This window comes from Aptenodytes patagonicus, chromosome 6 (assembly GCF_965638725.1).
Source record: "Aptenodytes patagonicus chromosome 6, bAptPat1.pri.cur, whole genome shotgun sequence".
Taxonomy (NCBI): domain Eukaryota; kingdom Metazoa; phylum Chordata; class Aves; order Sphenisciformes; family Spheniscidae; genus Aptenodytes; species Aptenodytes patagonicus.
The window spans coordinates 70,470,224-70,482,739 of NC_134954.1; the positions used below are offsets into that span (position 1 = coordinate 70,470,224).

General features: G+C 34.6%; 1 protein-coding gene across 3 annotated transcripts in view; it reads right to left on the bottom strand.

The window, feature by feature from the left end:
- LRP1B (LDL receptor related protein 1B) overlaps positions 1 to 12,516 on the bottom strand; it is a 780,133-nt gene that overhangs the window by 215,966 nt on the left and 551,651 nt on the right. For all 3 annotated transcript variants that reach the window (XM_076343117.1, XM_076343116.1, XM_076343115.1), the window contains 3 exons: positions 11,486 to 11,660; positions 11,083 to 11,177; positions 3,329 to 3,478 (listed from right to left, as the gene is read on the bottom strand). In XM_076343117.1, coding sequence (XP_076199232.1) covers positions 3,329 to 3,478; positions 11,083 to 11,177; positions 11,486 to 11,660 — 420 coding nt within the window. The remainder of the gene's footprint in view (positions 1 to 3,328; positions 3,479 to 11,082; positions 11,178 to 11,485; positions 11,661 to 12,516) is intronic.

Sequence of the window (12,516 nt, forward strand, 5' to 3'; positions counted from 1 at the left end):
CTATATTAAAAAAAACCCCAAAACTTTACTGACTTAGCTAGCATTATTTATTGAGTTCATATCACAGTACATAACCATGGAGTGCCTAACTGCTTCTCATTTCTCTTCCCATTTTGCAATTAACAGAATCAAAGATCAAAATAACACAGAAATATCAGAACAGCACAGAGATTACCAAAGCAAGAAAGAAGTCAGTCTTGGGCCAAGCCTCTGTCAGTCATTAGTTTTTTATCGTTCTGAAATATCTTCTGAAAAGTAAACTGTAAGATACAGCAAAAAACCCTGGAAACTGTCAGGAGATCTGTCAGTTTTCTGTGCAAAAGGCTGTCCAGACAAAGAATGGAAGACACTAGCTCTACATGCACACTAATGGATTATCCTCAGGTGTCTCTGGGAGCTCCTGCTGTCTGACAAGGAGATTCTGATAGCTGGGAAAGATGCTAGTAAGGAGATGCTTGACAAACAGCTAAAAAAATTTTCCGAGCCAAGAAAGAGTGAGGTGCTGGAAGAGATCACCAGTGTAGTAAATTTATTAGAAATCCAGCAATTTTTCTGACAATCCTTTCTCCCCCAGTGCACCTACCCTTGGCAGGGGGGAGGGGAGCATGGGAACCAGGGCTATCTCAGATCACATTACCCTATCCCCTCAATCCTCTGAGGTTCCCTCCACCATTTCCTTGTTTTAGCTCTTCAGACCAATAAAAGTTCTGATGATCAACAACGACTGACCAATGTATGACCTGGTGAGACCACTGTACAAAGGCAGTCACAAAATACCCAACTCTATCTCCTCTTTCTGCCCCAGTGAAAACATAACCCAACAATACAACGTGATCATATACTTAAAATAAAGAAACAAAAAATATAAAGCTGTCCAAAATACTGTTTTCACCTGGGGAGACACTAAATGCAAAAGACAGAAAAATGCAAAAGACAGCAAAAGCCTACAGGACTCTATAGCACTGAGTGCAACCTAAATGCCACAAAACAGTTAAGATTTTGGGCACAGATGTCATATCTCTCTTCTTTTCAGTCACTGATTAATTCAAATGGTAAAAAAAGTTAGCTTAGTATATACACAGCAAAGAAACAACCCAGCTCATGTTGGGTTTTATGTGTTTATCGTGTTTTTAGATAAAAGCAGTCAAGAAAATTTACGAAATGGACCAAAAATGATGCAATAAACCATTGTAATTACTGTGATTCACTTGCTAAAACTTCCTATTAAACTTGTAGGCAAACAGACCAACAGGGGTACTAAATTTTCACACACTATCACGTTAAATCTTACATTAGAACAAATTATTCATTCTTATTTATTTACATATCATTTAGTTATGATCATTTATCAATTACAGATCTCTTATCTTGCTTTGTATTGCATTGAATTTTCTGTTCTGATCCATTTTACATGCACGAAAGCCTGACTATAAGAAGCTGATATAAAGCCACCAGCACTTCAGGAAAATAGGCGGCATTTATGTTGCTACAGTATGTTCCACAATATAAAAACATACAGGAGAAATGAATACAGAAACTTTTCATGTTTTTCAATCAGCATATACAGTACTGTTTATAAAACTGTGTTTGTCTGCACTTTTCTCCAACAGATTTATATACGGAGTCATACTGCAATGTCATATTGCAGTTTATCACAACTATGGCTCCAAAACAAAGACAAAACCCAAAAGCAAAACAAAGAGAAAAACCCAAACACATTGTAAGTTTTGTTTACCGATTTTGAGTAGGAAGAATTGTCATCATCCATAAAAACACAGCTTCCCAAACTAGGAATATTAGAGAGAGATATATGTATGTTTAAAAACTACGCAGCAGAAATTCTTGCATCTCCACACCTGCAAAAATTCAACTACTTTCATGCAAACAGGCGTGAAACACTCTTCTTTAAATGATAGCGATAAGCTCGTTATTCTGTATCCCAGATGGATCATCACTGTTGTAGCTTCTGTGAATTACAGATGAAAACTTCATACCACAGACATCTCAGTGACAGTATGAACAAATACCCTTTACGACAGCTCGTATTAAAGACTTCCAATAGCTCCCTGAAGTAAAGGTCATCTATTCATTCTATTTCTAGTCACAATCAAATCAACGAAAGAAAATTTTTCTCTATTAACATTCCTGACTCCTTCTGACACAAAACTTGCTTTTGTTTATGAATGCATATATAAAAGCATTCCCTCTCCAACAGATTTTGACAGCATTTAGAGTTCAATACTAGCCAAATATGTGTATAATAAAACTATTTTAGCAGTTAATACTTTAAAATATGACTTAATTTACACCATGTGCATAAAGTCTTTGGAGTTCATTTAGCATAACTTTCACAAGCACACCAACTATATGTACATTACGTCATGAATCAATCAAATAAAATACTTGATGAGTCAGCTATCCCAACAAAAGTCTACTTATCAACTGAACTTTTTTTTGGAACATCCAAGATAAATATAAATAATTTTTAATTGCACCAGAACAGAGGTCAGCAAAGCATTTGGAGGAAGTGTGGAAAGCTCTAATGTTATCTCCAGAATAGTATAAAACACTAGTTCTGAGTCAGGCTGGAATTTCTTAAACACTGTATCCTAGCTCCAGCAAGGGCCAAGAGCTGAAGATGCATATGAGAAACAGTCAATTCCAAGCAACCTGCAACTTAAAGACTTCTTGAATTTTTTAGGAATTTTTCCTTATGTTACCATTCTTTTGATTTTTTTTTGTAATTTAGATGTTTTTAAACATTCTAAATATTTCTAATGTGCAAAGTATGACAAACAGAACAACTTTTTTTTTTTTCAACAAATTTAAAACACAGACTATTAGCAGACATCTGAAAATCCAAATCATCAATTTATCCAAATCATCAATCATCAATTCATAACCCAAAGAAGTCTTCACAAAGTGCAAGCCAGTCCAACAAACTAGGGATATTCTGAACTAAGATAGTAGAAAGAAGTGAGCGGCAGAAGAAACAAGTCATAGATAATTCTCTGTAATAAAGAGCAGAACACACCTCCTTCCAACATGCTTTACAAGTAACTATAGTAAATATAAGCCATCAGTCTGTTACCTTCATCCTGTGTGTATACATGCAAGACTATATTTAGAAACATATACTTGTAATACAGATTGTAAACTGTCTGTTCAATGAAACATAAAAACTTTTTTCACAAACAAAAGTCTCCCTAGTGAATGTACTGTACATATTACTTACATTAAAACAACAGTAGCTTCTCCAAGGTTTTGATATCTCATTATTAATTAGCTTCCAATCATTTAAAAACTAAGTTATTACCATTGGACTTACCCATAATGGTTAAAGCTGTGGCTTTTGTTAAGTCTTCTTTCATTGACTCTATTATTTCAAGATTACCACCATCCAAGTTGCATCTATTTATGGTTCCATTTCCTGAACTGATCCAGTAAAGTTTGTTCTCCCCGTAATCTATCGATAAACCTGTAATTAACGTATACAACCTTAACTGTGGCTTGACTAGATAATATACATTTAGTGTTAAGCTGTTTTCATAATAAAATTCTATTTAATATATATACATACACACACGCAATTATGTTATCTACCCACTCATCCACTCAAACTTGAAAAAAAATAAATAAATTGAGAAAACCTACAACTTGGCCATTTATAGTGAAAAAAAAACATGCTTTTTAAAAGATTTCTGCCTTTTATTTCTCCCAACACCTACAGAAATCAGTGACTGATCGATGAAAGAGCATTATCTGGCAATGAACAATTACTTGAATGAACTGAGGTCCTAAGCATTAACTACTAGTAAATGTGAACCAGAAGCCATCATTTATATTCTAAAATTATGAATACATAAAGATTTAGAAAACAAGGTACTTTTTGTGATTCAGAACTTTAAAAAGTCTGTTCTCTCCCTACATGCACAGCCCTCTGCTTAGAATGCTGAAATACCAAAACCTAAATACTATAAATTTATTGAGAACTAGTATAATTTTAATCTCGCTTCACAGTGAACTGACCTCATGATCAGTTCTTTGGAGTTAGAAGCAAGAGAACTGTGCAAAATAACCTACTAAACAAACAGAGCATACAATTTTCTGTAAGTAAGAGCAAAGAACTAAGAGATAATGTATTTCAGAATTCTATAATCCTTCAAAAATGTTCAAGTAATTGTAGCAGGAGATTTTCCACAGTGAAATACGCTTGGCGTGGTGACAATACATGTCATAATAATTTGCTTTGGTAGTAGACTTTTCCCAGAACTCATGTTAGGTATCCAGCAGCAAGTTGCCAAAAAATACTGTATTTCACTCCATAGGTCAACCTCTAGATGTGCAGTACTCTTCTTCCGTCCTGTGAACTGCTTCTCTGTGGAAAGCCAGATCTATTTTCAAAATCCTGACAGGAGAAAGCAGTGCCATGCGCTGCAGAACTTACAGCTGGCATCATACCACTACTTCTTTACGCACATTTGACATAGTGGGCCAAAAGGTGTTCGCTTTCTAAGTTTTTCAAAAACAGCTTTCCAGTTCCTTTACAGTTACTGATATTTTTTCCCCCTCTCTGCAGGTGTATCACCCAGAAGAAAAACAACCACCAAGCTCGAGAGAGGATAAGGATACTGAATAGGTGCTTCAGGAGAGATTGATCTTGCAGTATCCCTCTGCACATACGTGTTTTCATGCTTGTACAAGCACTGCTCAAAGCAAAAAGACAGTGCCACAGACCTTGGAGACAAGAAGCACTTGCAGTACTTAGGTCTAGCACGGGAAACTTTCCTGGGAATATGGATGAACCTTGCTATGGGTAACAGAGGTAATACACAAGTATAAAGGTTTCCTTACTCTGAGATGGATAGCATTTGCTATTCCCTGTAACTCCTGACTGCTACCAGTCAGCTGCTTACAGATTTCACCTAGACAGATCTATTTATGGCGTTGCTGTGAAAGCAATCTACACAGCAATTACAATGTTATCTTGTCAGGTTTTCTACTTCTTGAGATATTAAACTAGTGTTTCTACACATGGGTATTCCAATTACACAGCAGCAACTGACAGAAATAACATTCCCATCTCCTTCTACCCAAGTCTACCACATTTTTCTTCCCAAAGTATTTTCCTGTTGTGTTATTCCACCTATTACCAACCCTTGTGTAAACATATAATTTCTAATGTAGGCAGAGCATGTTTATTTAGATTTTTTCAGGAATTGTCCTGTTTTCACTAATGAAAATGTCTGACTTACTAGCCATAAGCATCACAGACATTTGTGATGCGTTCTAGTGTGGGTGACTGGCTTGCACCTTATGTCCCAGCTGCCAAAGTCAACCTGAACATGTGGATTGTAGAAAAGAAATATCTACTGACTGCGTAAGCAGCTACCAGATGGCAACACTGCGTGCTCACTGGAACACTGAATGGAAAGCACTGGTCATTCACCGACTACCAAGAAGTACCCGTTTCATATTAATACTGCATGTTTTGGTCTTCAGAAAACTGAAAGGAAAAGAAGACAGGCCCATCCATTGAAGACAAAGCATCAGACTCTGAGAGTACTTCAAAGAGCCCAGAGTCATCAGCTAGATGAGAACTGCTAGTATTCATCAGGGTGAGCTCATAGAACTATTCTGAGTAAAGGGTGTAAACGAAAATACACTGAAAGAACTGTGACCTGCTCTAACATGTACACATAGACCTTATTGGTACAACTTATAAACCAAAGCCATCTCCAATTCCTCCTTCCCACAGGATATGAAGATGCAAGTGAACAGACTGCAGGCCAGGCCTTGGTAGGTTGAAAGTTTTCCAAAATTAAAATATAAGTCAGAGAAATAATTACACAGGTGGTATCCTCCTCCCAAATAAGAAAGATAAAAATAATCTAATATTATGAAAGGTATCTTCCAAATTTTATGTGTTAGTTAAAATATAGGCCTATTATTAAAAAACAGTGAAATAAAAGATTAAAAATTGTGTCCAGAGAGGTATAGTGTCATTTCTTTTTTTCGCAGTGATCTTAAAGCAACCTCTTCTAATCCTAGCTTCCTGAATTGCAGTTGGATGGAATCTAGGAAAGACTTTGTATACCCTGGGAATGTGCTGCTTGCTGCTACATCGCATGTCAGAAACAAATCCTGCATTCAGAATTTCAGTCAATATAGACTAGATGTCACGTGAAAATAAAAATGAAAATGTGTTTTCTTGACAACTTTTTTCCACATACTTTCTGCTTAGGACATTTTCAATGAGCTGGGTTCCTGAAGGATGGACCACTGGTATTGAAATGGGTGAGCGTTTCAGGAGACCAAATGTTCTCTTCAGGTGACGCTATCACTTTTGTCTTTTGTGAAATTAAGTAGTAATGTTTTCTTTACCTTCTTCTACAGTTTGTCAGTTTTTTCAGTGTCTTTTGGTATTCAGAACTTAACATAGGTCAGTGTTCTCCTTTTGGAGAGGGAGGGAGTCTGGTTTTGGTTTTTCACTTCCCACCCATCCCCCCCCACCCCAAATCAACAACTCGGGTTTCAAAAATTTGTTAACCAATGATTTAAATATAGATGGCAGATCACAGAATCATTTTGATTGGAAGGGACCTCTTTAGATCACCCCAGATTCTCCACTGTGGCACAACAGATGAAGGAGAAAGAGCGTAGCTAAACAAAATACATGAACCACTGCTCTACTCAGAAACTAGAACATATTCTAGAACGGGAAAGAACTACACTGAAATATTCAGATGATCCATCACATCTTTCAAGTTATTTTTTGCCCAACACATGCATTAAAAATTATTTCTCCAACAAAAAAACCTGAGTAGACACAACTGCTGTTTCTAGTTTTTTTAAAAACAGTTTTTCAGCCAAAACTGCTGAAGGGTTTCAAATACCCGATAAAAGTGCACATTGATAAAATGAATGTTCTGTTGTTTTGGTAAGATTATGATGGAATTCTATTTCAGGTATATTCCACATACATATTAAAAGACTCTTTTGACCAAAGTAAGGCTATTCAAAATGCTAAAATAAAACATATTACAAGTAATCCTGTGCTTGTTTATAATATGATAAATCACGTCCCCAATGTTTTCAAACCCTTATGTCTAATAATCTTATTCTATAGTTCATCTATGTTCTTCCACCACACCAGAAGAGGTTTCAAAAAGGTACTGTGTCCATCAAAAATACTGAACGATCTTCTGTCTGATAATTTAAAACTGCCTTAGTTATTTCAGTTTCTTGTGTTTCCTTTTCTAGTGATACCTGCCATTTTGCACTTGCCCTAGATTTCTGAGAAAAATATTATTCTAATTAACACCATGTATTTGTCTATGATGAGTTTGGACCAGTGCTCCAGAGGATTTTAAAATATTGGTCTCAGAGAATTCTATTGTGTTTAAAAAAAAAAAAAAAAACATGACTTAGGCTGTCACTGTTGTCGTGACAACTGTTTTCACACGCATTTTCCAATTTCCTCACTCAAATTTCCAGAAATATACTATCACACAGTAGTATACTTTGTGATACTATATCACAAAGGTTATTCCAGCAATTCATACACCAAGGTTCCAAAAACTATCTTAAAGCCATATATGTAATGAGATCTTAGCTTCCACTACCAGAAAATCGTTTGATATTTTAATTTGGTGCATCACTGAAGTTCAAGGAAATGACTCTTGATAGCGTTTTTCGTATACTTACTGTGTAAATGATGTATGTTCCTCTAACTTTATTTTTACCAGTGGAAATGTTCTCTAAAAAGCGGTGGAAGCTTAAGGACACAATGTGATCCAAGAACATTAATAATGGGATTCATTCATACTACCGACATCAATTAAATGTTGGACACGGCTATTACAGCTTAGATGAATTACAGGAACAATATTTGGAACTTTTTGTCCACATTTCCTTAAGAAATGTGACTTAAGAAAGGTTTTTTAACTGTTTATGGCTGATTACATTTCAGGTGAAAAAACAGTGCTTAAAATTAGGAAATCCTTAGGTCTATTTCTTTGCTAAATGCACACACATACTTAAGAAAGAACTTTTTTTTAAACAAACAAAATAAATTTAAGATAAAATTTCAAGAGCCAGTCCCAAGAATATTTTTGGTTCACGTCTGCAACAATTTTGTTTGCAGACTATGCTATATACTCAAAAGAAAGAACAAATTAGCAAGGGATATTCAAGTAGAGAGTCAGCCAAGAAAACGAAACAAGAGCTAAAACAGCAAATAGGGCTGTAGTGTAATCATGAGCAAACCAGAAACTCCAAGTTTGTTTAGAAGAAAGAATTGAACTCTATTTTTTTAAAAAACACAAAACCCCCCAAAAACGAAACCCAAACAACACCCCTGCCCGCAACCTATAATTATGGAGTCCCTTGAACATAGCTGAGAGAGTGATCCAGTATGTTTTTAAAGGTTATTTATCCAAGCTATTTCAAAACTTACTAAGAATACAATACTCTATCATTTAATAATAGCCATTTCCTTAAAAAAAAAATCCAATGGATGCATGGTTTATATTTTTAGAGTTTTATAACAAACAACTGCTTAACTGAAAATAAGTTCAAGACACCAATGATCAAATAATCTGCCTCACAAAGTATAAAAGCCAAATTAAGCACTAATTCTGAATCCCTATTAATGCAATTTAATGGAACTCCAGTGACTAGTTCCTTTTTCAACCGATCTATACGTGTCAGCATTTGAGCCTTTTAGAACTGCAGAATGGACTAGCAAGTCATATCTAGTATGTACTAGTTAAGACAAAAATAAGAGACAAAATCTGTCGTCCTAAGATTACCAGTTTCCAAAATCTCCACACTACATACTCTTGGTGTTAATACAAAATATTTTAATTTAAATCATCATCTTTTGATAGTACTCAAATTGAGAAAAAAATCCATCAGCATACTTCAGGTCACAGATTGGAAAACTTTCCCTCATTCTTCAAATTCTGAAATTATGTCTAAAATTAAGAAAACTAAAAACCCTATAAATTAGCAGGACAGCCAACTCTAGTAAGCCATATATTTGTCGTCTTCAATAATCCACCTGTGAACTTACTTATTAGATCATTCACTTTGCTCCCCAAATACTCAAAAATAGCACTGCATGAACTAGAGTTTAACTTATAGAGAAAGACAGTTTCTCAGCTAGAAATGAAATATTAAATTAAGATTTTAAGACTGGTACTCTCTGGCTCTTCAGCGGTGTTTTCTTGTTCTTCGCATGGGAATTTCTTATGCTAATGGTAAGAATAATTTAAACCATTAAAACAGACATTTTGCTTATATTTGAATTTAGAGTTTGATACCGGAAATTTAATACTTGTGTGACCTATAGCGTATCTGATCATTTTCCCTCAGACATGCAACAGAATCTGTTTTCATGTCCATCTTGACAATAAAACTGGGCCAAGATGTCTACCAATAAAAGTCTTTCAGCAATAGACAGTGCAAGCTTTATTTTCCCTTTACATACATACATATATCTACACTCTACATACTACATATTCTACACTTTACATACTTAGTGATTTAGCACACTTTCAGACTGCCAAGAAGAAGGGAAAAACAATTAAATCTCTATGGTCTCTCTATTATCCAATAGGTCTCATTATTATGCAATAAGAACCTTCAATCTGGAATATAACATTTTTCAAGTAATTCTTACCAGATCTCAAAGGTGTTAAAAATTAATCCAGTAGTACAGAAAGAAAACAAATTGTCTCGCAGTTCTGTGGTCAAGTAAAAAACTTATGTCACAATCCTCATTCCTACAAGGCTTACAGGAATGTTTAACTGCATGAATACTCCATCTGATACCAGTGAGACTGTACATGTCCATGAAGAAAAACTTCACAAAACCCACATGGATTTGCACATGCAGCCTTTGACAGTACTGATATACTTACAGGGGAAAAAAAAAAAGGAGTACTTACCGTTCTACCACGTATTTGGTTCAGTGGCTTTACTGCTACTCAGAACAAACTCAATGACAGAAACCATAAGGACTGCAATTTAGGACCTTGTGACCTATGATCACAGGATATTCAGTGCAAAATGTTGCACACAGCCTTACTTCTTAATATTGTCGTAATATTATTAAACGTGTTTATGCTTCACCTTAAAATTAGTGGGTTTACCATGCTTTTTTCTCCAGATAAATAGAAAACTGTCTCTTCAGGTGGACAGATAGAAAATAAAATCAACAATAAAACAGTTACCAAATAATTTCTACAAAATTCTTTGAATTTAGGGTCTAAAATGCATGTCGTCTTGCTCTAATGTCAAAGTTATTGAATTATTTAACTAATTCATTTTTGCTTCTGCTTGCTTAATGCATTCAGTTACGAAAACCCATAAATGCTTTAAAATGTAATCACTTTATTCATGGGCCATTAACAAGGCAACAGCAATTGACGTAACCACTTTAACTCTCTAAAAACTGAAATTACAAAAAGGACGAGACTTGAACCAAAAATAAATAAATAATACATATATAGAGAGAATTTTTTTTTCAGAAAGTGCCATAATTTATGAGCAACTATATTAATTTTAAAATACTAAAACTGAGGTTAAGTCATTATATGAAACGTATGCTTCAACTGTTGCTCTTTTCTGTATGTGAAAAGTTAAGAGCCAAATTATCATTTGATCATGCAGTTGGGATACGGGTGAGGAAGGGTCTACATTTCCAGTCAAAGTATCCTCTCACATATATCCATAACTTATTAAAATTCTGTTCTCTATTTTTTTTTACCCATGATCTAATGATTGAGAGATACAGATGGGTTCTCCTTCACCTTCAGACTACGCAACTACTGTAATCCTAGAAGTTAATAATACTATACTTAACCCACTACAGTAGATTTCACTTAGAATAGGCCAAAAATATCTTAAATTGTGAAACACAAAAGTATATCCGTGTTTTTCATGTCTTTATGCCTGTTCTTATCACTGTTATGTAGTATATGAAAAACATCATGGTATACTTAAAATAGCATTTCAAGATAATGTCCATAATAAAGCACTATCAAATAAAAAAGAAACAGGAAAAAAGGTATTTACCAACAGGATCTTTTTGATTCTGAAAGAGTATTTTGCTGTTGCTGCCATCCATGTTTGCCATGTTAATTGTGTTACCATCCGTCCAGTAGAGCTTACTGAAGAAAATGAACAGATTTATAATGTTGCTTTGTGCATACAGTATTTTTAATGCATCAGTAGTGAAAACATTCATAAGTTTAGAAGCAGGCAAAATATACAACTAATGATTACATGATTTAATCAACAGTACGCTTTGCTAGGGAAGCAGTACTCCGTTAAGAAATTCTCAGCAAAATCTTTCAAACGCATGCATTTACTTTAAGTTTGAAAGAAAACAGAATGAACAAACTCAAACTCTGAACAAAGAAGAAATCTTCTGATGAGCTTTACCATAGTTTATTTATTAAAACTACAGATATCTTACCCTTTTACTGGGTGAACTGCAAGACACTGGGGTTTATCAATTCCATGGATGATTGAGGTTTTCAAGGAACCGTCTAAGTGTGCCACATTAATTTGTGTTTCATCAAATTCTGAGCTAATCCAATACAAATTACGTGATATCCAATCCACTGCAAGACCTCTGATACTCTGAATATCTGCAAAAAGTGAAAGCAGTTGTTCTTTTGTTCTTTTGATTTTCTTTCTGGATTATCAGTCTTGGAGAAAAAAAACCCCACAATTTCTTCTACAGTTTGTTAACAATATTGTGCAATTTTCTATTCAGATGTATTTATAAACTAGTTGCCAAGAATTAATCATCATTATTTTTCTTCTTGTAATACACTTGTAATAAGAACATGGAAATTGCAGTGAAGATTTGAGAAATCCTCCATAAATACTTCTTTAAAAATTAGCATAAAACCTATTGTCCAAAAATAACAATCACTGCTGAATTTTTGCAGTGTATTTTTCTACTTAAGAAAGCATTTATTACTCAGTGCACTATTAAAAAGTGTGGTTTGTTGTGGGTTTTTTTTAAGAGATGATGATGTAGAATGAGTTAGCCTCCACTAGGAAGTTCAATAATCATATTTAATAAACATAAATATTACTCATGACATAAGAGGAAGGTTCATATTTCTTTAGTTGTGACATACTTTACATATAGAACATTAAGTGGCTTTCTAAAACAAAACTATGCTGAAGTTTAGAAGCCTACTTTTCCTTCTTTAGCACCAGGAAGGCTCACTGCAGAATATCTGAATTAAAACCACTGGTCTATACCATAGTTCTATAGCACGTAAGTAGGTAAGTAGCTACATCACTGAAGAAGTTTTTTGGTTTTATTTCTGAAGACTTTGAAGACTCCAACTTACTCCCCTGCTTTCCTGGAAATGGCTAAACATCTGTCAGCCAATGCGAAAAGTGAATGAATTCTTTATTTTACTTTGCTTGTGCATGCAGCTTTTGCTTTTCCTATTAAACTGTCTTTATCTCAACCCATGAGTTTTC